The sequence below is a fragment of the Podarcis melisellensis genome (genome assembly GCF_964234715.1).
Source record: "Podarcis melisellensis genome assembly, chromosome: 1".
Lineage (NCBI taxonomy): Eukaryota > Metazoa > Chordata > Lepidosauria > Squamata > Lacertidae > Podarcis > Podarcis melisellensis.
The window spans coordinates 91,686,454-91,712,787 of record NC_138528.1 but is presented as its reverse complement, the minus strand read 5'-3'; the positions used below and the strand labels follow the sequence as shown (position 1 = coordinate 91,712,787).

Genomic DNA, 26,334 nt, shown 5'->3' with positions numbered 1-26,334 from the left:
CTCAAGATGAGGGTAAGCTGGTACCTCAGTAACAGTGCATATGTACGAGGCCTGTCATTTGAATAAATAAATCATAGTTGATCAACTGAGTTTGAATGAATTATAATTTGCATATATTTGCATCTAAAGTAGCAGGTCAGCCAGAAAAAATGGATTATTTGTTTTTAGATTATGCACACATTTGTTGCATCAGGCACCCTTTGTTCTTCTAAGAAGGCACCTATGGATTTTTAAACATATCACATAAAATAATTGTTGAAAGAATTAAAATCTGCTCCCTGATCAATTGGAAACACCTTTTCAATTTATCAAAAGGTTTTAACTGATTAATTACCAAAACATGGCATTACTGGTGAACAGCCATGACACTCATGTAGTAATAGACTTACAGGTGGGTCCCCACTGCCTTATTCGGCACATAGCATTTCCAGATTGTCTCAGCTGGCCCTTAATCACTTAGTCACTGCTCCTAATTAAGACTATGGGCAGAGCAATGTTAGAGGAGGAGGGGAGATTCCATAACAGAGGATGCACCACTTTCTAAGCCTACCATGACCTATGACCTTGCAGTACACCATGGAGGACTCTGATGAGGAAGATGTTCAGACTACTTCCCTGGGAGAACTACAAGTGCCTTATTGAGGGTTTTCCTATCTGGAAGACAGAGCTCTGACTCAGAGGATGAGTCCCTAGAAGAACCTCATAGAAGCCAAAAGACTACAAAATAGTGAAGAGCCTTTAAACAGCCATCCAGCTGCTCCAAGGACCTACCATACTCCAAGTCTTGTCAGCCTGTACAAGGCTTCAGATAGCTTTAGCTCCCAGCAGAGATGACATCTCCTGTAGCTGCCTGCAGAGGAGAACACTTCAGCCAACACAGCCCCATTGGAGCTGTCAGAGATCCTGTTGCTGCCTGCCCAGACCTGACTCGGGCCTGATAGTAGGCAAAGCCCTACTGGGCCTATCAATGATGTATCTCTTCCACCCTTTTCATCTCTGTTTTGTTCTTAAAATCCCCTCCCTTGGTTCCAGTGCATGAGAAAATAAATCTGCCAGCATAGTATTTCTCCCCTTTTGGGGGCATGTCAGGGGAACAGGAGGGATTTTGATCCAGTGGATCAAAGGTCTCTGATTCACCCCAACATGCCCTTTTTGTTTTCCTACTATTGTTAGAGCATCACAGGCCGCAGAACTTTTTACTGCTGCACCATGGAAGTCTCCAGCAGTTACCTTCTTCACTCAGTTTCTGTTGGTGAAGCAGAAAGTCTGCAGCAGCCCCTCAGCCACCCTCCCAAGGAACTTCGGGTTGTTCCCTAGCAGCCTAACCCTGGGTGAATCATTACCTTGCAGTATAATGTTTTGCTGCCAATAGGTATTTAAGTTTCCATGGCACATTTTTGTAAATGCAAAGCAGAAACACTAACAAGCATTTTACCATTTGCTGGATAGCAGAAAGAAGAGGTAGGTAAAAAAAATCTTTCCTCCTCATTTTTTTGTAAACAAGCACACAAATTTCTTACAAAAGAAAGAAAAAAAGAGCAAGGACAGGGAATTCAATTCAATGACCATCCAAATATGACAATAATGGTGGTGGGTTCATCAAACATTTGCCACATTATTCTTGGGTTAGTAATCTTAAAATGTGGTCTGGATTTAGAATAAAACACTATTTGCCCGGCTGAATAGTTCAGTTTTGCATGGGGCTTCACTGTGATAAACCTCAGTTCCTATTCATCTCTATATAAAATAAGTTACAGTATTGGATTAGGGTTTTTCCCCACTGGCAGCCCAGTTCACTATGATAGCTGTAAATATCCCACTCCACCAAGGTGAAAAATACATTGAAATAAAAACCTTATTTGTTTGATACTGCTAAGATAATAAGCATTGTTGAACATACTTGGCAGCATCACCTTAAGAAACCATATATCAGTTTTGAATGCATAAAATAAAATCCTGATGGATGGGTTCAAATTATTCCCTGGTGTTTTCTTCTTCTAAATGCTGAAATCAGAGAACAGATGTTTTATATGAAAATGGTTTTAATCTTAATTGGAAGGGATTATTCAAACTATGTATAAACCAGATGGCTCTTGAAGTCACACTCCTTTTTGCCCCTTTCTAGAGAGGCTTCTTTCAATCTTTGCCATTTTTTTAGGTTGCTCTCCATTTAAGAATCTTACTGTTGCTTTTTTCATTTTTATTGACTGTCTTCAGGCACAGTTACTGTAAATTCAACATACAGCTTTGACTCAAGGGAAGATTGGAATAAATTTCACTTAATGGTTCACTGGGCTGATCCTACAGAGAAGACTTGAGCTGACTTCACTGACAAACATATGCAGGGACAGGGGAGAAATATAGAGGGATTTAGCAACACCAGAGATTTCTTATTTTTTATTGGGGGGGGGAGCAATACTTGAATTTTGAGGGCAAACAATTGTACCCCACCCTTTAAATGGAATCTCACAGGTGTTGCATTGCAGAAAAGTAATCTAAATAATTTCAGGTTAAGGATACACCTGTTAATATTCACTGTTTAGAAGGTGTTGAATGCAGACACCTCACTCTATGTGTGCACTTATTCTTATGAAACTCATGATTTAAAACATTTCAAAAATTCCTATAATAATGGAAGAATGGAAGAAGCATTCTGGGCTAGGGATTTTGAGCAACTCATTTTTCCTGTTCGCCTCTACTCTGTTGATTGAAAGTACAGTATGTGCACACCAGGGGCACAATGCCACACTTCATTTGTTTTCATGACTCTTCTTCCTGATCTGTTCCATTTGTGGCTGAGAAACCACTACCCCATTCTCCTTCCCCACCTTAGTTGATTTGGAATGGGGAAAGCTTCATAGAAAAGGCATGCTAATGAATAGGCAAAGTTGTGGACAGCATGAATCCCCGTCAATATCCTCTAATTTTATTAATTTGGTGTGCAAATTGGAAAAAAAATATGAGTGGCTGGGGCAACCCAGTCAGATGGGCAGGATATTACTACTACTACTACAATATAGTCACCAGGGCAAGGAGGGGGAGAACCCTACCAGTATTTTTCTGCACCCCCAAATCCAAAGCAGTATGCCAGCAGTCCTATCCTAATAATGGTCTTGATTACTGTTACTAGTGATTCACAATGGCGTGTTCAAATTGCGCACAGCAAAACTAGCACAGAATTACTTCATTATTCTAGGCAAACGATGTGGAACTTGTGACCACCACAATCTTCAATCATCCCAATTATCCATGCTAGTGGGGACTGATATGAGCTGGAGCCAATGACACCTGGAGGGCCACAGGTTCCCTATCCTGTTCCCAGCTATCACTTCTAAAATGTTCATTTGAAATAAACTGGTTCCCCTCTCTATCCTTCAGCACTATTCACATTGCAATCCTATGCATGTCTGTTCAGAAGTAAGTCACATTGAGTTCAGCTCGAAAGCAAGTGTGTATAGGACTATAACCTTAATTTCTATAAATACTAAGCACATTTAGTGGAAGTACATCCCACTGATTTTACTGGAAGTTATTTCTAGGTAATACACTAGGGCAGGGGTGTCAAATTCAAATTCATTGGGGGCCGCATCAGCAGTTTGGTCACCCTCAAAGGGCCGGTTCGAGTTCGAGTGTCTTCAAAGCCCATGACACCTTTAACAGCCGGATTAAGTAATGCAGAGCTTCTGGCTCATGGAACACTACACCTTGATTTCATTTGAATACATATATGAATATAAAAATTGTTTCCTGTTTGGCTTGGTGTTTAAGTTACACAAGATGTGCAGGTTTTAATTTTTCTCATTCCCCAAATTTTAATCGAGCATTTGTTTGGATTTTTTCCCCTTTGCTACCTACCCTAAACCTTTGAGGAGGGCGGGAACTGATGGCTGGACCCTGTAATAACATTGAGGAAAAAATTGCATGAAATAAACCAATTCCTTATCAGCTTTTTTCCCATATATAAACCAATATAAACCAATTCCTTATCAGCTTTTTTCCCATATATAAATTTTTGCAACACGCACCCTGCGGAAGCCGCGCCTGACGTTATTTACGTATCAAATTTGCTTTTGAATCCCCAGAGGCAGAGGATGCTGTTCATTGGGCAGCGCGGAAACGCGCCTAAAGAAATAAATAAAGAAAAGAAAAGCAAAAGCACGCTGCCCCGAGTATTCACAGGGCGCGCTCCTGAAACACAAGCGCGCTCTCAGTCTCCCTCTCTCAAACGCGCGAAGCTGGCTCTGCCCTTCTCCGCGTTACACCTCGCGCAGGCGCGCTGCGCTCCCGCCGGGACTTATTTCACCCCGGCGAGCCCGAAAAGAAGTTGAGAGCAGCGGCGGCAGCCTCCCATATCCAACCCCGCCCTCGCCATGTCAAATAAGTCTCGGCTAGGTAGCTGGAGGAGGGGGAGGTCTGCGCCTGCGCAGAAGGGACCCGAGGCGCCCTGTTGCGCGCGCCGCAGTCCCAGCTTCCCTCACATATATAGACCAGGCTACACGGGCCACATGACGAGGTCTCGCGGGCCGAATTCGGCCCGCGGGCCTTGTGTCTGACACCCGTGCACTAGGGGATGAGTTACAATGCCTTTATCAAAGAAAGCATGGTGGAAAGTCACTACAGGAAGAAAAGGGTCAGCAAAGGATGTGAATAGATTCCCAGATCCTTGACAAATCAAGGATCAACCAGGGCCCCCCAAATTTATATACAATGACCACCAGCTTTTATATGCAAATGAAGGTTTTTTTATCTTTGACAAAATAAAGCTCTTATTCTCAAAGACAGACAACACCTGTGAAATTTGAACAACCAACTATTTTGCTAACACACCCCATGATTTCGCTTTCCCTGACTACACAGTGTGTGTGTGTGTGTGTGTGTGTGTGTGTGTGTGTGTATGACCATTGCCTTTCTTGGCTTTCTTCAGAAATCCAAAAATTCACACCACTATTTTTAAATGTATTCAATGCAATAGACTTAACTGTCTTAATACCTTTTTGTTAGCAATAGCAGAAAAATTTTAAATGTACGAACTAGGTATAACTTTGTAGTACTAGTGAGTGATGGTTACTGTCATGGGAGGTTTATAGGACACACCAGCCACATACTTTAATATCTCTCTCCAACAAGAACAGCAAGAGGTAACTCATGAGGCCACCCAGTTACTGCTAAGTCTAGTGCCACCTAGTGACTAAACTAAAAAAGGTAAAGGACAGTTAAGTCCAGTCGCAAATGACTCTGGGGTTGTGGCGCTCATCTCGCTTTAAGGCTGAGGGAGCCGATGTCTGCCCACAGACAATTTTTCCGGGTCATGTGGCCAGCATGACCAAGCCGCTTATGGCGAAACCAGAGCAGCACACGGAAACGCTATTTACCTTCCTTCCTGAGCAGTACCTATTTATCTACTTGCACTTTGACACGCTTTTGAACTGCTAGGTTGGCAGGAGCTGAGACTGAACAATAGGAGCTCACCCCATCGCAGGGATTCAAACTGACGATCTTTTGATCGGCAAGCCCTAGGCTCAGTGGTTTACACCACAGCAGTGGTGACTAAACCACACAATGACAATATCCACACAGTATTACATACGAAGAAGCAGTCACCACTTGCTAAGCTAGTAGATAATTACCACCTACCTTATGGCTGACCATTTCCTGATTTTTGGTAAATCATCAATAGCAGTATGATACCATTCTCGTTACTGACCAAGGAGAGTCCTGGTTGGTACTGCTTCCACTTGGTGTTAACCCATTAATAGTAATGCCATCTGACACCTGATGTCTTAATTTAGCTCTCAGGCTAAATTAATTTCAATACCTTTCAACACTTCTCTTTCCAAATCTTATATCCATTCATGCTTTGTATTATCAAGAGGCATACCTTTTTCCACCTCATGTATACTGTATTATAGTAATCTCCCATTTCTACTCATGCAGTTTACCTACTACATTGTAACATGTAGTATTTAAAACTATTATTATATACTCATATGACCAAGCTACTTTTCTATTATTTGTGCAAATTATGCAAAAACAAACAAACCCCACATCAACTCCTTGTACCTTCAGAGAGAACTTTTCACTCATTATTAAATCTATATAAGTTGACTACTGTATTAGATAAAAATCTAAAACATAAAACAAATAATATGAAGAAAAAAATCATTCTTATCAAGTTGCAGTTCTGATGGAATTATTATGACCCTGCTGCAATGACCATCTGCTAACATCTGCTATAATCTTGCATTGGCTACAGAAATTAAAAGCTTTTGCTCACATGCAAAGAGGGTAAAAATAAAGAGGAAGGAAAATTCACTGCAGACTGCATATATTAATATCACTAACTTCAAAAGAGAAGATGGATAATTTTGCAGAAGATTTCCCCCATCAAAGTCTTCTATTAACTACTTTTTTATCTCAGTACAGTGATCCAAGCCACAATGGAGAGAAACAAAACTGATCACCGAGACACAATCATAGCAGAGCACCAAAAATGTGAAATCCACTGTACCTTGCCCTCCTGCTGTTGAACAGGTGTGTTCTGAACAAACTAACACTTGTCTTATCAACTTGACGTCATTGTTACTGGGTTGACAAGATGTTTCCATGACAAATTTGAAAGCTGATCTGTCCCCTTCAATTCTGACGATGCCTCAAGACTACCTCTCTTTTCCAACATTTTCATGGGTAACACCCACCTATTAGGTTGGATGAATGCATAGCTGAAATTTAACTTATGTCTTTCTTCATGTGCTTGGAAAAAGTAAAACAAAGCTATTTGTTGAGCTCTTCCCACAGCTTTCTGTTCTGCTTCTACTGTGATCACACCTTTATGACCCATAACACAATGTAGTTACAAAAGCTGTTGGCTATATCTGCATTAACAAAGGAAATCAGTAACACAGGAAACGACAAACCTCATAACCACACAATTCTATTAACACTTTGAAGTATATCTCTCCACTTCTACACACACAAACACACTGGTGGCTATGAATTATCATCTCAAGCAGACAGAGCTCATAATAACTAGCAGATGTCTGAACTTTGCATGATTGGGAGGAGATTTCACATGGATTATGGAATGACACAGCTTTCCATACGTATCAAGGTGTTTCAAGGAAGTAATTTATGTTCTGTAGTCATGGATGATAAGTTGCAGTGGAACAGCAGGAATCTGAGTAGCTTTCATATTCCATCCCATCACAGTTGCAATCCTCTAATAAAAGAATGCTAGAAGCAGGGCTCTGGGTGCAGAGGAAACTCCCATAGCACTTGTAGCTCTGTTAACACATTACTGGTCTGCAGGTGGGGTAGAAAAGTTATCCCAATTGACAATGCATATACTGTACATCCCTTCTTTTCTTATTTTTGTGTGTGAACAGATGCTAAAGACAATTATTAGCTTGATGCCATAAGGTAACCTTTCAAGGTTAAGGAAATGGGACTGAGCTTGTAGACACCACTAAGTAGAACAGTACAGTCATACCTCGGGTTGAAGTTGCTTCAGGTTGAGCACTTTTGGGTTGCGCTCTGCAGTGACCCTGAAGTAACAGAATGCGTTACTTCCGGGTTTCACCACTTGCGCATGCGCAGATGGTCAAAATGATGTCACGCACGTGCATGCGCGGAAACGGCGAATCATGACCCACAGACGTGGGTTGCATTTACTTCAGGGTGTGAACGGGGCTCCGGAACGGATCCCGTTGGTATCCAGAGGTACCATTGTATAGTACACACTGGAGTGTCTGGCAATGATACGACTCTTGCCATGTGAGGGCTCCTCATTCTGGAATTGATCAGTGCAAGCCTTGTTCAAAAAGTCCACATTGATCTTTGAAGCCCTGCCCTCTGAAATATTTTTACTGGGGGTGGAGCAGGCTCCAGGAAGTTGAGGCCAAGGGCAAGAAGCTGGGAAGGGACAGAAAGAATGAAACTTGATCCCATATATAGTAAAAGAGCTCTGCGTTTTAGTACAGTGGTACCTTGGTTCTCAAACTTTATCTGTTCCAGAAGTCCGTTCCAAAACTAAAATGTTCCAAAACCAAGGCGCACTTTCCCATAGAAAGTAATGCAAAATGGATTAACCCGTTCCAGACTTCCAAAAACAACCCATAAAACAGCAATTTAACATGAATTTAACTAGACCAGTGTTTCCCAACCTTGTGCCTCCAGCTGTTTTTGAACTACAATTCCCATCATCCCTGACCACTGGTCTTGCTAGCTAGGGATGATGGGAGTTGTAGGCCAAAAACATCTGGAGGCCCAAGGTTGGGAAACACTGAACTAGACCATCTTTACTAGACCATTGATCCATAAAATGAAAGCAATAAACAATGTACTGCAGTCACTCAATCAATCAATCAATCAATCAATCAATCAATCAATCAGTAGCTGAACTGGGTTCCACACAGTCACAAAAACAAAAACAAAAAAGAGCTGCAAAAACAGAAAACGCAAAATAAAATGCAAAAACAGGCAGACGTCAGTGTAACACTCAAAATGGAAGTGTGGCACTCAAAAATGAGCACGTTTGGCTTCCGAAAAAGTTCACAAACTGGAACACTTACTTCTGGGTTTGCAGTGTTTGGGTTCCAAGTTGTTTGAGTACCAAGGTGTTTGAGAACCAAGGTACTACTGTATGTCTATTTAGAATATTTTTCTAAACTTCTACACAGTGCTGTTGTGAATCAGTCAAGCATTCAGCTGCATACAACTAATTCAATTATTATTCTTTGAATTTCTAAGACTAAAAACAAAACACTCTGTCACAAAATATAAATGAGTGATTAGGCCAGCAAAATAATTCAGGAGCAACCAAAGTCTTTCCTCCTCAAAATAAACAGCAGTAACTTTACTTTACTAGCAACCAACGATAGAAGGTAAGACTTGGCAACTTCTATTATTAGTAAATACATGTCATTTTTTGTTCTAATGATGAAAGTCAATGCAAATCATTTGTTGTATGGCTGGGTAGATCAATTGGAACCAGATTTCCAACAGGTTGCATCAGCACATACAAATCCTTAATGCTCTGCATATGGTTTCCAGAACATCATACTTTTAATAAATCATGTTTCCCCCCCCTTCTATACCTGTTGCTTCTAATTTGGTAACAGGAAGTTGATTTAATATATATATATAAGGCAGATGCAACTTTGGCAGCTTTGTACAAGATATAACACATTAATAGATATATTTTTTCAGTTGTCTATTATGGTTCATTGATGAGGAAGCAATATCTCTGCTGACCCCATGACCAGTGCAGATTTCTTCTGATGGCCACTAAATAATACACCTCTCTTTTAATCACCATATGCACATTATTGTCTCCAAATAATTATACAGCACCAGAACTAAGGATATCATCAATAATCAAACCTGTATTGAAGTGTGTTCAATTCCTTGGAGTGACTTCTAGAACTCTGGAAATATTTGAACAACTTGTATGTATGTCTGGTCTCTCCACATTCTTCTCACAACTTGCAGTATATTCATAAAACAAAATGATGGATAGTGACCCAACTTGTAAGGAAGAGTTTTGTCTGCATCTCCTTATCTTGACAAACACACTTCTGTGTCAAAATTATCATGAAGAGCAAACCTCAGCAGAGAATGTCCCCTGCTTCACAAAGCAAAATACCCTGAACAATATGTCCAAGAGAACAACTCTGAATCAAGGAGAGATTTGTCATTTTAATTATGTTCAAAATGAACATAATTAAGAAATCTTTTACACACTGCATTGCTTTCCACTGTACATTTTATATAAAAATATATAAACACACGAACACATGTACACACACACACACGGCTATTACAGTGGGTTTGTACATCAACACCTCCAGACTCAGCATGTAGCAGCATCGCTAACACAGCAAATACATCTACTGCACACATTTTTATTTGATTACCACCATTTTTGGAAATTTTCTCTGTGCTTCTCTGGGGCGTCTATTCTAGTCCTGAATTTTCAAAGTTCATTAATCTGTGGGTAATCTCTTTGAACAACAATGAATAATTTAGCACTTCAATCACTTCAGCTCTTATGAGCCAGAAACACTTTGTAAGGCAGTTCCCATATTGTCTGAAAGCTGTTATTTTATGTTCTGGCAGTCGTCATAGTAACTCATGGGGGAGTATGTGAAAAAGCCCATATTATATAGAAGAATGATAAGCATAAAAGTAAAATTTGAGAATGGATTCCATTCCAGGATCTACTATCTGTCCAAGCTGTATGCTTTAAAGCTTAGGACAGTGAATATCATGTGCTTGCTTAGGGGGTGGTGATAGCCTAGTTACATATTATTCACCCTCTGATCGCCTCCCTTTAATAATCTGCCAGGAAATAAATGGCCCGTTCATAAGACTCTGGAAAACAAGCGAAAAAGCCCTGTGCCACATCTAGGAAAGAATGGAAGAACTTGCCTTTCTAGATCAAATTTCAGAATTCTGTTTCCACAGAATACAGGATTGTGATCCCCCCTCCTTTTCCCCCAATAGAAGGTTGGGTGGGCTTTTTTTAAAAGGGTGCTTCGGATAGGAAATAATCTTCCTTAGACTCAAAGAGTTTGGAATATTATGCACTAGTACTTTACCAATGCTCTGGTTGTATCAAAGGATGTTGGTGTGTAGAAGAGGAAAAAGCTTGTATATTTTATATATTACAAAAAAATGCCTTCCTCATTGTATACTGTTTGATAAGCTTCCCCAGTGGTCCACTGTGCTGAATAAATTCCTCAAATCTCCCCTCCCCATGGGGAAATATTATTTGTAACATCCTTATTTGTAACATCCTTTTTCTCTATATCTATCATGTTTACTTGTCAAGTAATATTAGGGCTGCTAGTTTTAAGGGCAGACCTTTTAATTGTTGAGGCTATTTTGATTCTAATAATCACGGTAATGGATCATAAAACCTATCATATTTAAGTATTTCCATAGTACTAGAGGAATGATAGCGTATATGTCTACTCAGGAATAAGTTCCTTGAAGGTAGGTGTATATATGCTTACAGACTAGTGCTACCTAGTGAGCTCATTAACAGAGATAAGGATTGAAGTAGATACTTCCTAGTACTTTTCATTTTAGTACCATAACCACTATGCTATACTTGCTCTTACTGAGGCACAAGTAACAATGAAACGATCACATCTGTTATTTCTAAAACGATCGTAACAAGAACATGCATCTTACAGACAGGAGGGAAATAAAAAGCCAAAGTCATGAGAATATTGTCCATCTCCCTGGGATCTGAAGGCAGAATCCTGGATGCACTGCCACTTCTTGCCATATGAGTTATTATTAGATTCTGTGTGGCCTGAAAGAGACCCTTTTGATATGAAAACCTCCTCGGAGTCACGGTATCTCTGAAGCATACAAAGCAGTGAACGTATCTAACCTGAAGCAAGCGCTAATGAATCCTACCAAACTTATACAAATGTTCAATTAGAATGTACAATTAGAACGGCTTGTTAGCCTAGTTGCCTCTCCTTTCTTCTCCTTTTCCCTAGCTCCACACCTCACAGCCTACCCTAAGAGATCACTGAGTCACTCTTCAATGAAATAATCTTTATTTAAAGCTAGACCCACAGCTTGTTTTCTCACCCATCTAGAAACCTTGTAAATGCTTCAAACAGTAGAGAGGTTCCAAAACCAAAACCCCAGAAGGGATCACTGAATAAAACCTTTGTTAAAAATTGGTTCAATGCATGATCTGAACCATTCTTTTCATCAGCCAAGCTTTCACACAAAGTTGCATGGCCTGCGATAATATTCTCGGGATAACCTTGAATCTTCAAATAAACAATAGCTTCTCTTTAGCGTCTTAAGAGAGATTTGTGGAAATGTTTAATAACGGTATCCGTTACTGTTACAGTAGCTGTTACAGAATTATAAAATTGTTTGATAAAAGATTAAGGCAACAGTGTGTCACTACAAAGTTAATACTGTTAGCACTTTGATCAAATTTCTAGCGTAGAGCATGCAAATAATATATATTGTAAATTACCTTTCCTGGTGTTTTCACCTGTCACTTTCTATCAATAATATCCCTGTTTTAGCAGATGTAAATGATTTGCCAGAGTAACTCATTCCTTAACCGGGGGATATATGCCTGAAGTTATTTATTAAGTGCCCTGCTTGCCTTAAGGACTTTATAAGCAAGCGTCAAAATGAAGAAAATGAAAGAGGAAAGTAAGTTAAATATATATTTCCAAAACAATATTTTATTTTTGTGTAACAGCCTTATATAAGCAGTGGCCAAATCCTAAATATTATTTAACAGGCTAGAGGTAAGGCAGGGTGTGTTCAGACAGCACTTTACTCTGTTTCCCCAATGTTTCCTTACCTGATAATTTTCAATCTTTCACACAATATAAAAGCCCCTTCTGTAAATCTAGTGGACTCTAGTGGAAGTTTAATGCTAACATTTCCATGTTAATGGCTTCCAGAAAAAATCAGCTGGCTAACCAATTAACCTGGAAAATTGTGAGATAAGATTTGGGATGGTGTTCCAGCATAGAATTTCGTGGGGGGAGCATGGGGGAACAGAAGCTCACACGCACATAAAAGGTGGGAGTGGAAACATGTTGGATAATGTGAGCTGTTGTGTCACACCACACCTTCTGCTATGAATGGAATTTAGTGTCATGTGGAGGTGCTGAATGTTAGAAACTGGGACAGAAGCACTAGCATTATAACCAGGAAAACTAACACAATAATCCTCATGTCTGAATGCACCCACAGGCTCTATGCATGAATGAGTGAGCATTAAAAAAAACTTACAGTGTCAGCGTGGAGCTGTTGAGGGGAAAAGGGTACACACACTAGCTTCTAGTAAATAGGAACCTTGGGCCAGGTTGTTCATGTGCATGCACTACTGTTATCAGGGTTTGGCTTGTAAAATGCCAGTGTAAATATGAACCTCACCCAAAACAGGCATATGCACATAGCTAGTTTGAAATGGACAGAGCTAGCTGGGAATCAACATTAGCTATGTTTTCCCCTACTCTCAAACCATTAGATAAGTGTCATTGATATCAGTACAATGTACGCATTTCCATGTCACCAATGTTTAGGGACAGCATGACAGACATATATTAAATGGGCACTTAAAACAACAAGAGTGTTGAAAATAAAAAAGTACAAAAAATAAAAAAGAAACCTTTAACTGCATGATCATACACTGTTCCTCCTTTAGTTAACTTTCCACAAGTGCTCCCATTTATGAAAGACAGGCTGGACTGCAAATAACCCCAGCAGGGCAGTTTGCTCAGCAGCAAAGAGGGAATGTCCGCAACATTTCACCACACCCATTATTCCCTTTTATGGGTGGTCTGAGGAAGCACTTCCTTGATACTCTCTTTGACGGCAAATAAGTATATTAAAAAGGAATATGTGGACTGGAGCTGCTTATTCTAGAGAAATGGATAATTATTTTTTTAGGTCCTCGCTTAAACACTTAGGTAGCCTCTAATAAGCTGACAAAACATAACATCACAGTATTTACACTTTCCATTTCAACTTTACACCTACTTAAAATGCTTGCAAGTTTATTCTGCCACAAGTCTATTCTGATCTTTTCAAGTTATTCACCCATTTGCTAGAAATCTTGACTGATTGGTAACTATGTTAGTGACCATGTCCCTATAACATGGAGCTGTTTTTCTGCATTTACACAAATGATTGCCCACCATATTTACACACTCTACAAATTCTTACAACACATTTACATCCTAAATTGTTAATTCAAATAGCAAAATAAAATCTGGCTTCTTCAAAAGGGGAGAACACTCTTTCTCCTAATTAGAAATTGAATCGGAACACAGTTTTGTACCTTTACAGACTTGGGTTTGAATAGTTCATTTTACTAGCTGATCATGATTATACTATTATTATCCCCTTGACCTAATGTGATGTAAGAGGAAAAGGAGGGGTTCAGGTCATACTCACTCTCTTCTTGATCTGTTTTGGTTGCCTCGAACTCATCCACTTTAACATTCTGCTCCTTTGTTGGCTGCAGCCTCTTTGCGGTTGAAGGCAAAACTGAAAATGTTTCTGTCTGTCTCTCTCTCTCTCTCTTCCCCTCCCCTTGCCTGTCTGACTTTCCAGTGAAGCTTTATAGGTTTGCAACATGGTTTATTTCCTGCAATTTAGCACCACACAGTCATTCTGAACAGAGACTTTGTACCACCTCTGCAACTTGCATGGGCTGCCAACTTTTATGTCAGTAACTGGGCTTCCCTTATGCTTTGGAAGATTCAGCCATTCTGCCTACAGCGAGATCACATGTACATCAGAAGCATCTTGTGATTTACAGACATTGCATAAGCAATTAGCTGCAATAGCAAATAGTTCACTAACATGAGGTTTAGCTGAAAGCTATGGTGTTTGCACTACAAAGACATTTTATGAAGGTACTGATTGTAAAATGATTTTTTTCACACTGCCTAAACTACAAGGCAGTGATTGGCTGACAATTTGATTAGCTGGCTAAGGACATTCAACTCCTCTATTTCAATATTATGCTTTTAAAAAAGCTGTTTGGCTGTCTTCAGTCTATTCTATGGTTGTGTTTAAATGCAATGCTAAACTGTAACTGAAGGTTACAAGAATGAAGGTGTATATCAATTGTGTGGTTGAGAAGCAGCAAATCATAAATAAGAGAGCTTTGCTCAGAATGAACCAGATGCCTATAAGAGTTGTGTCTCGAGCATCTTTCGGTGATTACAGTGTGAAGCTCTTACATAAAACAGTGTTTCTAAGGGTGCTTTGTCAAACTACAGTCCCAAATTCAAAACAGAAATTCAGATTTTGCTGTCTCTATATTAAGAGTTAGCTATTCTCAAAACACACTGTTTATCTCCTAATTCAACATTAAGTATGAAAGTTGTTTTTGCTTTTAAAACTGACCTGGTTATAATAAATTGTGGGTGTGTTGAGAAGTTTGGGAAGGATGTCCTCTGGCAACCTTTCAAACGTCTCTTTTGGATGATGTGGAAGAGCACTAATAATGCACACCATATGATTTGTACTAGTCAAACATAAATGTCTTATTAATTTGATTAAAGCCATGCATAATCACAGAGTTAGAAGTGACCTGAAGAACTTTCAGCAGCTCCTGCATCTTGAAAAGATAGGATTCCTTTACCATTTACACACACACCACACATTAATCTTGCCTATAAATTAACACAAAATATCAAACGCACGCAAAAACTAAACCAAGTGTGAATATGGTGTACTGTATCCCACAATTTCTGAAATTGTTCCAAGATGCATTCTCCTGTAAAAGGCACACATACATTCCAAGATCGTCAGCCAATATGACTAGGCTATTTGCATGCTCTACAAAAACCCTTTCAAAGGTTTGTACATTAAATATAACTTCACAATGGGAGCTATGTTCAAAGCCTGGTCTAATTTAGTGGCCAGGGACAGGTGATAGTAGATTATTTGAAACCCAACACAAGTGTCTGGCAGAAGAGGGTGCCATGACAATGGTAACAAGAAGACCGTGTCACGACGTTAAGGTGCAAACAGAATGAATCCTTTCTCGAAAATCAATTCAGAGGTGTTGGGGGCACGGGGGCAGGCAAATCCATGCAATCTCTTACATTATAACTAACTCTTTATACCAAGCCTTCCTAAAAAGTCTTACAAATTTTGTTGAAGTCTGAATGCAAGCAGCTGCTCAGCCATAGGCTTCTTCATTTCAGGCATCCACAACATTCATTCATTCATTCATTCATTCTACTGCTCATCATCCAAAGATCACAGGGCAGTTTGCAATATAAAATCATAGGTTTTTGATCATTATAGGGCCAATAACGTGCCCAATGAATGTGATGGGGCAGCAGTGCAACTCCACTCCTAGTAGACTAGTTGCTAATCATATCTTGAATTCCCAGTGTCAGATACAGACTCTAAAAACTGGTCAACGGTTGGACAGAGTATATGAGCATTGCTGAGGCTGGAAGGTGGAACAGAAGGTAAGTAACATTTAAATATCCAATTCAGCTTCCCCATATCTCATCCATCTGTTCTTCACTGCCATAGCACCTTTTGCCCCTAGCCCTGCTTCTGCTGAGTGAACTTCTCCATCACCTGGCCTCTCCCTTACTCTATTGATTCTGCATGGCGCTGTCAGCATGCAGCCTACTGCAGGGTAGCCTCTTGCTGTCATTCTTGACCTTATGATGACATTGTACTGGATGAAAGATAGTAGTAGCAGAAGAAGAGGACTCAGCATGCTTCCTTATTCCCTCCCCACCTCCACAACTATCGGGCATAGATCAGATATTTTAAAGGATAGAAAGGGGGAGGGGAGGAAAAAGAAAAGCCTGCTTGTGATTCACATATGCAGTGCTCCCTGGGTGCAGATGCAAAAGGCCATAGAAGCACAAATTATTGCTATTTGAAAACGCCTACCTGTCCCCTTCAGTGCAGAACCCCAAAGGTGGCGACAGAAAAATGAATATTTCTCAAAGTCTTGAGTGTGGGAAGCAAACATGAAATCTTTGTGCTCTTGATTCATTTGTGTATGTGTCTTTCCACCCAGGCAACCGCTTTGTCGATCGACCCCTTTATGCATCACAGTCAATTCAAGAGCCTGCCAAGGATGGGGGTGGGGAATCACATGGACAGCTTTACGTGGGTGACCCAGAAAGGGAGGGGGGAGTCATAATTGTTGCATTATAGGAATTGCTGGTTAAACTCTGCTCAGAAGCAGATGGGGTAATCAAAATTTACACTGCAAGCACATGCTTTGGACGGTTTGCTTTTATAAATGATGAACAATCTATAGCAATGGCAAAGTTCTTTCTTGGTCACCGCCTTCCCAACTATAAGCCAATAAGTTCCTGCTGCTAAAACTTAATAGTTTAAGGCTCTGAAGTATATTTAAGCCATTTTCTTATGGATCATTACTCTATGTGTTCTCATGAACTAAATGGAAAGAGACCACCCTACTTCAATTTTCACAGTGTGCATCTCATGTTAGAATTCACAATCTCATCCAGGTTTACTGAAAAGTAAGCCTCATTTAGTTTGATAGAGTAACTTTCAAACAGGTGCATAGAGGACACTTAAAGTGCAATGCTCCTTTTTTTGGAAAACAAGAGGAAGTATTTCTCTTCTGACTTTAGTATGCTACAAACACACAGGACAGAAGTCTACCAAGTGGATGACTAGGGAAAAACTTATTTACTCTAAGCCAAACAACCAGGAGCTTTAAATTTAAAAAATCAAGTTATTTTTATCGAATAAAATACTATCTTTCAATTGCTCTAAAACTACACGAAGAGAGAGAAAAGCAAGGAGGAAACAAACAGGAAGAAAGGAACTCTGATGATTTGGAACTGAGTTGCCAACCTGTGGCTTACAGATATCCACAAATCAGTCAAAACCAAAATATCAGGATGCTTCACGAAACTGAGGAATACTTGATTCATTTCAACAAGTGATGCTGAACCGGATCATAGATATATCTTTTTTTTTGGGGGGGGGAGTCCAAACTACTCAAACAGATTTACCCCCATATTGCTAAATAACTTCTAAATGATCAGTTATTTTGTTCTACACATAAAATGGGATGTTACTGTCACTGAAAATTCCCCTTCAAAAAAGTTTTAAGTATTTGTAATCTCAACTTTTGTCCCTTAAGCAAGGGAGGTGGGGTGGGAACCCTATTACAATATTTCCTACAGTCCACAGTCCCCAAAATCTCAATGAGTTACTAAGCCGAATCATTCATTTTATATCTCAAGTAATTCTGAACAGCTTTGTGCACATGAACACTAAGGTAGTCTGTGGACAGGAGCCATTGGCTGCCAATGCCCGGTGACTTCACCACAGCCCAGGATGGGTGTGACGCTTCAGAGACCAAACATAGTACAAGTCCCTAGCACATTGGGGGTGGGTGATTGCCGCTCCACCACATCAGATACCTGCACTGGGCACCATGCTGCAGGGGGCACCACAATAATGCTGTAGAACAAAGTGTGAGAGATGGGAGGTCAGCCTCAACAAGCTTTGTAGCCAAGATGGGTTGACAAAAGAGCAAGAGAAAGATATCTGCATGCTTGGTGAATCTTGAGGAATATAGAAACACAAAAAATTGGGGTGGGGTTGAGAAACAAACACAGATGGGGCACTTCTCCCCCCCCCCCCAAGGTTTTGAATGCAACTGCACAAGCATGCAGTATATGTTAATCTTGCTGTGCTCTTTGGCTGTCTCATAATCTGTAGGGTCAGGGTTTGCATGGCAAGCTTTCAAAAACCATCACACAGGCTCCTGACAGAAGAAGGACAACAGAAGCAAGAAGCAGAAGGAGAAACTGAGTGGAGAAAAGAAGAAACCCAAAGGATGACAGCGAGGAGGGGGCAATAAGGAGAAAGCAGGAGGTAGGAGGTAGTGAAATACAATTTATGACATAGTGAGTGAGAGAAGGCAACAGAGGAGTTGGGTGAGAGCAGAGGCAGCAAAGAGGAGTAAGGAGAAGGTAGGATGAAAAGGACCAAGAACAAGAGATGGTGAGGGTGGGGCTGGGGGCAGAGGAGAACAGAGTGATCAAGTGAGAGAGAATGGACAGGAGCAGAGGTGGAGGGAGGGGAAATGGCAGCATAAACAGTGGAACACAAAGGGGAGAAAGGAGAGAAGTATAAAATGAAAGACACAGTAGGGATTGCAGAAGAGGAAGTTAGAAACAGGGTGACAGGTAGGGGAAGGGAAGGGAGAATCAGGAGCGAGGTGTTGTATAGGGCACTAAGCTTTTTAATCCAAGCAACATTTTGCTGTGGGTTCTCATTATGGCATTCCTCCCACCCTGGCTGGGTCTCTTGTGCTGTAACTGAGTTAATCTGAAGAACCAATCTGGTGATCTTGCTGCCCTACCTTAGAAGGGGAAATAGCTCTGTGGGAAGAAACAGACACCATTCTCTCTATTTCCTGCCCTTTGTCAACCTTTCCATTTCCATGATGAATTGTTTATTTCTTCCACAGCAATTCCATGTAGGCAGTTACCTATTTCAGAGTCCTACCTAAGACAGAACAACTCTTTAAAATAATAATAATAATAATCTCAGCAGTATTGGAAATTATCCAGGAAAGAAAGCAATAATGTATGTGTCACCATTGATTACATACGCACACAAATTCAGGCATTGAAGTCTCCAGAAGAGACGTCAGTGACACCACCCACAAAATGCTGTGCGTAGATAACCATCTGCCACCATGAGTGATGCAAATGCATTGGAAGTGCAGGGCATCAGATTTTCAACAAACAAATGAATAAATAACATGAATTTTCACTGTTCGTTGTGAGTCACGCACCCTAACCTTTTGAAATTACTAATTAATAACAACTGGATGTCTCACATTAGTACCTGTGTGGTCAGCATTTATTGGGGTAGGTCAATGAAGAGTTCTCAGAACTTGATTGCTTTAACCTCTTACTGGGAAACTGCTGTTTCTGCCAGAGAATTGCGGTTTAGTCCAGTCTTTTTTTCTCTATTGCTAGGGAGGGGTGGGGAGGGTGTGCATTCAGAATCTCAACCTGTGCCTGCTCTTATAATTCCCACTTACTGAATTGGCTCCACTTCCATATGTGTGTTGGGGGGGGGAGAGATTTGAGGATACATGTTGCAGGAATGTACACCTGCTCTACAGTGGCATTCTCTTTACTATCTGATAGATAAGACTTGATTCCTGTATACAGTGCTTGTTTCTAGAAAAACAGGTGCCAGTATGCACCATGAAGCTGTTACAGTAAGTGCCACATTTTTTAACAAAAAAAGAGAGGTGTACCGGTACCGTGTACCCTTGAGTAACCCCTGAAAAAAAGCACTGCCTTTATACAAAACACTAACCACATAGCTTTTTGTTCTGTTGTTGTTTGATTCTTACACTTGAAACAGTTATGACCACTAGAATAAAAAGAGTTTTCTATTTGGGGAGAGGGAGCTACATCAATACAGCATAAAGACTCTTGGCAGCATATTTGATAGCAGCACATTTGAAGGTAAAAAGGGCATTGTCTATTCCTCTGCAGATAATCCATATGGGAAAGTTATCATAAGTGGATTCTGAGTTGTATAGTCAAAGGGAGACTTCATGCTCACAAAAGAAACATTTAACTTTAAAAAATAGTTAAATGCCACTGGAGCTGCCAACGCTTCCTCCTCCATGTTCCAGCAGCCAATCAGGATCCACAATGATGCAAGCCAAACAGGACATCAAGCAACACAGAGCTGCTTGCCTACCCTCCCGCTACAGCTCCCCAGTGGCATCGCAGGAAGACACATGCTCAAAAATAATACAAGCCAGACTAGAACTCTAAAAGGCAAAGTGACAATCATATTCTGCCCCCTCCCCATCATGGAGAAAATTTGAAATAAGTTACCAAAATACAAGTCAAACAGAAGGGAGTCTCCATACCATATAATATGAAAATATAACATAAGCATGGACTTCAGATGAGAGCCCCATGGGCCCCTGGCTCCTGACTGTGGTAGCTGGGACTTGATGAATTTTAGCAGTTGCATAACTAAGGCACAAAGTAAGTAAGTAAGTAAGTAAGTAAGTAAGTAAGTAAGCTGCATATTGAGCCAAGCAAAATGAACACAGGCAGTAGAAGAGCAGGCAAATGGAAGGCAAGAGACAGGTAAATTCTGCCACCATATCAACCTAATGTGTCCAACTGTTCAGACACTTTTTCTGATGGCATTAATACAGCCTGGATAATTTTTTCTTATTGTTCACAGCCTACAGGAATACACACACACACACATATACAGTCGTACATTCGCTTACATATCCCTCCGGTGACGTCAACTTCAGGATACGTAAGCAGCAAACCCAGAAGTATATTTCCGGGTTTTTGCCACATGCACGTGCGCAGAAGCAGTCTCTCCAGTTGCGAAAACCTCAGAATCTGGCCAGACCTCTGGAACAGATTCCGTCCGCAACCGGAGGTACCACTGTATATATATTTTCAGTGAGTGATATATAAATTGGCTGAGTATGTTTTAGTATAAATGTGACCGGTTAGAAATCATTTATTCCACCTGCAACATGCAGCCTTTGGATGTTTCAAAAAACCTGCATCACTCCCTGAGAAAGCAATGTGTGACATATGCACATAATAGGAAATCACCGAATGATTGGCCTTTGCTTCAGTTTTGCAGGGATGGGAACAGCTGGAGAGGCACTGCAGATGTGTTGCCATGGGAAATTTGCCTTAAATTCTCAGAAAATGCATAATCTTCTTTGAGGATGGGGATGTTGGTGGCCAGAGTGGTCAATAAGTGAGTAGATCTGCTGCCAGCTGCTAGGGTTTGCAATAGTCAGGATAAGGTGTACAGTCTAAATTCTGCCACAGTTTCCAAATTTTGAAATGAAAAAAAGGAAAAGATCCTTCAGACAAAATATTGCAGACTTCAAAATGTATTGCCAACAGACTTGGTTCCTTGCTTTAAGGTCACTTTTATTGTGAGCAAGATTATTGTGGTTTCTCAAGGGCTTTGATTATGTGCTTAATTGTAATATGTCATTCTTTACAAAAAAAATTGAAATTCAGAGATTCAGACTGCCAAGAAAGTTAAGCAAGTGTACAACCATGATAACAAACTAGAGCTTGATCTCTAATCACTTAAGCAAACCACATACAAAATTGGTCCTAAGAAAAGAAAACAAAAGGAAGAAGCATAGCTAACTTTTGTGCTGCTTCTGAACAATGTGTTTGGAACAGTGCATTTGCCCAGCCCTACTGACCTTTTAGACATCTGTGAAGGATCATATGACTGCCACTTTATTGGAAGGAAATTAAACCAATAACACCAGAATATGCCTTTAATGCAAACATAATTTGTATATCTTAGGACTCCTATAAAAGTTATTCATTTAAGATTTACTCCTGTTTCACAGGTTTGCTCTGCCAACAATGCTGCTTATGATATTTACCCTGCTTCTGGAAAGGACATATGTTCGACCATGGAACAGACTCCCTCAGGTGGTTGTGGACTCTCCTTCATTGAAGGTTTCTAAGCAGAGGTTGGATGGCCATCGATGGTTTAGTTCAGATTCCTGCATTGCAGGGTTTTGGACTAAATGACCCTTCCAACTCTACACTTCTATAATTCTATGGCATGTACCATAACATTGTCCCAAATGTACCACAGACAATACTCTTCAGGCAGTTTAGGAAATTTTTTATACCTTTACTGCTTTTGTACCTGAACCAAACAGTGTTATTTCAAGACTCAATAGCAATCAGCAAACTACAGCTCAGTAATTGCTTCTGCATGATTCTAGATTCAGGTAGGTAGCCGTGTTGGTCTGACGCAGTCGAAATGAAATAAAAAAAATTGTCCAGTAGCACCTTAGAGACCAACTAAGTTTGTTCTGGGTATAAGCTTTCGTGTGCATGCACACTTCTTCAGATACACTGAATCAGAAGTCTGCATTCTGAATTGTGTGCCTTGGGACTCTATCTATCTATCTATCTATCTATCTATCTATCTATCTATCTATCTATCTATCTATCTATCTCTGTCACCGCTGAAAGATCAGGAAACAATACCAAGCAGATGCATTTCTGTTCCCAATCAAATTAATATGGCAACTGAATATCCAGATCTGAACAATGCATTCAATGAAAACAGAATCCAATCATCTTCAAGCATTCCACTATGTCAAAGAGAGAAAAGATAGATACTATTCAACCCCACAAAATGACTCCTTACCAGGTTTTGCACCTTGGACACCACACTAAAGTCTTGTGCTGTTCTTGCTGAAGTGTGTTTGAGTTCCTGGACCTGGCAGCCCTCTTCATATGTGGTTTATCAATTCCTGACAGGGCCTCTTCTAACACCACCAATTTCCAGGGTCCAACAAGCTCACATTCCCCATCTGTCTATGCCTCCAAGCAATTGTGCTGTACAATCTGAAATGTGTGCCTTAAAATTTCGAGGAAGCAAGCAGAGCCTCCCTCAATCCAGAAGTAGTACCCTGATGGCCACCAGAATATTGAAAGAGTTTCTGGGCTACAAATCACAAATCACACACTAATCTACTTACAACCTTAAAAACATTCCTTCCCCAAGTGACTACTTAGGTTGCTTATGCTATCAGGCTGGCCCTGCTAATCAGCCCTTGCCTCCTTGCCCATCCTTCCTCCTCCACCTACCATTACAGATGGTTATGGTGCCACAGATTTGAGTGCAACTCAGCTCTTTTACATTTGCATCACATAAATTATTGGTGATAACTACTTAAGGATGACGTGCAATTCACAATGCCAATGTGCCAAGAAAGAAAGAAAAAATAACCCTGGATCCAGTTTATGGAGCGAATCCAGCCTGGCTGCTTTACTTTTCCAGGATGCTCACACTCACAAAGAATGAGTTGTATTCAATTGTGTCTCTTCAATGAGAGAAGGGCAATTTGATCCAATTGAAGCTTCTATGAGTAGAAAGGCAGAAACATTGAATCATAGAATCTTTGAGTTGGAAAGGACCCAAAGGTCATCTATTCCAACCATCTGCAATGCAGGAATCTCAGCTAAAGCATCCATGACAGATGGCCATCCAACCTCTGCTTAAAAACCTCCATGGAAGGAGAATCCACAACCTCCTGAGGGAGACTGTACAACCTCCTGAGGGAGGAGGTAATATTTTCTGTGCCCCTCAAATCTGCTCCAGAGGATGTTTTTGAATAGAATGGAAAGCGGCACAAGGGAAATTTGCAAAAATCATCTCCTGTCCCTTTCCACTCATGGAAACCTCCACAGGATCAAAGAGACTTCTGTCAGCTGAGGGACAAAGTTGGACATGACCTGATATGAACTCTATGCAGCCATGGAACGTAAACGGACAGTTTAAGCAGTTCCAAAAAGACAGAACACTTAATTTTTATCTCTGACGACAGTTTAATACTTCAGATTCTTCTACCTAGAATCAGCAGTGCTATATTTTCAAGAACAAATCCTACCTTGTCACTGTCCACTGTATTTTGAGAAGTTCTGGATGCAATTGAAATTGTGTCTGGCTGACTGCTCCCATCTCCTTGGCTGTCAGCATCTTCTCCTCCCTCTCTGCAGGGAAAGAACCAGAAAATTTCGTCAATGGATTTGAAAACTGCTCTGCTAGTGTGTGAAAAGTCAGTTGCTCAGCCGGTCACATTTGTGTTACAACTCAATCTGTAATTTAGAATGATGTCACCTCTACCATGAAGCTAGCACATAATAACCATGTTTGCTCTTGGAAATTGACTATCCTGGGCTTATATGGTGACAGCAATGTTTCTTAAAATAGCTCTGTAATGAGGGTGGCCTGCCCATAGCCCATTCTGCTTGGATTTCTCACATAACCAAACCAAGCTATCTAGATTATAGCTTTGCTGTTTTGGAAAACGGACACCAATTGCCAAGGGTCATTTCTCAGTCTTTGCATTTTTTAAGTAGTTTGAATTAAGAAATCATAACAATCTTTAAGGAAAAACGTACAAAACATTAATGTACTGATACCCTTCCCCTCCATTTTATATATTTTCCACATTTTACAAGAGTTTGGAGTATTTCATACCTTTCCATTCAAATGTTCTCTCTGTAAGTCATACTATTGTGGGGTTTCTTTGTATGTAGCAGGCGGCAGGTTGTATGCTTGAGTCCCTTCTAATTCCTGAATCCAACAAGGATTCAATTGCTGGAATAGCCAGGCAAGTTTCTTGATAATGGCTGGCTAAGTATGGGTTGCTAAAGTAACAAAGGAAGTGGCTCCAAGCTAGAGGTAAAATGGGTCGGGGGAGGGCTCCCATATATAATTGTTAGTTAGAAAGACAAAGGCCAGAGTTGAGGAGTGTGAACTAGAAGCAAGGAACCAGCTGGGCAGCTGAGAGACAGAGCCATGCCTGATTTCTGCTGGATCCAAGAATATGGCTATGGGAGAAACTGATCCCTGTAGACAAAGTTTATTGTGCTGCTGATATTCACTGAAACAACTATTTATACAATTACTCCCTCATTGACAAATCTTCACAAAGCCTTTGCATAGCAAACTAATTACCTTAAGCAGAGCATCAAGTGATTAAAAATCATAGCTATTCCAAGGAATTACTAAGATTACCTCTTACTGTTGTTTCTTTGCTTTGCTGGGGTTTTGGGGAGCTGTATTGGCTCTTTCAAGGCTCCCTTTAAGTGTATCATCCTTTCCTGAATCACTTCCCGAATATTTTTTATCCACTCTTGTTTTGTTTCAATATTGGATGCCTAAAGAATTCAACAGAGAAAGCAGAAGTATGGCTTCATGTTCTAGTGCTTTGTTTCAGTTTCTTCCATTCCTTTGTTCTTCATTAGAGAACAATCTGCCTGGGTAAATCATAAGTAGTTCAAGTGTCAAAAGCACCTGACCAGCTGCTTTAGCAAAAACCAGATAAATGTGTGTAGTACATGAAATACAATACGCCTGACAGAGGGGGAAATAGGATGTTGTTCCATCACTAGGATTTCTGTATGCTACAAGGTCCTTGTTAAAACAAAATCAATCAGCAAAAATGACCAGCTTGTTCAGGTGGTGAAAAAATCGTTAGAGTCAAAACAATCCAGAGAGACTGGGCAGTAGTTAAGGGGCGGGGGGGGGGGGAATACTATAAAGGAACTTTCAGTGAACTTGATTCTCTTCATAGCAAATACATTCCTTACATCACACCACGTCAACACCGCAGATCATTTCCCCCTCCCCCCTCTCTCCCCCCACAACTGCATGTCTATAACAATTGTGTCTCATACCGAACATAAACCAACTATGAAAAAGACTCTATGAATTGAAATTGGAGACGCTATGTGTCCTCTTCCTTGTTTATGTGTTTGTTTTTTAACATAAGAAAATCTTTAATAAAAACCAATTTTAACCCCCCCCCCCCCGAGACTACTTCAGTCTCATGAATCTGATAATTTGTACCTGATCTGCATTCAATTGGACCACATGGACTTTTCCTAGCAATGCCTGGGCATTATTTAATTTCCTATCAACCTTCTAGACCTTACTTTTTTTAAAAAAAAAAATTAACTTGCTAGGTGCCTTGTTTTAGTTAGGAAAGTATGTTGTCTATCAAGGACAAGGGCCATCATTCTCTTTCAAGCCTTTGAAAGGTGTGTTGTTTGATTTGTAAATCAATTTGTAAATTTGTAAATGAGCTTTCAGGTTACAAGTACCCAGGAAATCCTTAGAGAGGCAGATCACTATTGCAAGATGGTCCTAAGTCTGTAGCCTTAAGGAATGTGACTAGAGAGTGTGTGGAATTTGTGTGTAAGCCTTCATGATTAATTTGTTGTTGTTTTT

The 26,334-nt window shown here is 40.3% G+C and overlaps 1 protein-coding gene and 1 long non-coding RNA gene across 17 annotated transcripts in view; one reads left to right on the top strand and one right to left on the bottom strand.

Annotated features, from left to right (window-relative positions):
- Window positions 1-26,334, bottom strand: part of KALRN (kalirin RhoGEF kinase) — a 483,631-nt gene that overhangs the window by 94,473 nt on the left and 362,824 nt on the right. For all 16 annotated transcript variants that reach the window (XR_014171512.1, XM_081924435.1, XM_081924445.1 and 13 more), the window contains 2 exons: window positions 25,120-25,262; window positions 23,987-24,089 (listed from right to left, as the gene is read on the bottom strand). Coding sequence is in view for 15 of the 16 variants with exons in the window: in XM_081924435.1 (XP_081780561.1) it covers window positions 23,987-24,089; window positions 25,120-25,262 (246 nt within the window). In the remaining variant the exon portion in view is untranslated. The remainder of the gene's footprint in view (window positions 1-23,986; window positions 24,090-25,119; window positions 25,263-26,334) is intronic.
- LOC309377868 lies at window positions 1,418-18,548 on the top strand. Its single transcript, XR_014171746.1, has 3 exons — window positions 1,418-1,461; window positions 15,909-15,989; window positions 18,247-18,548. It is a non-coding gene; the product is annotated as an uncharacterized lncRNA (long non-coding RNA).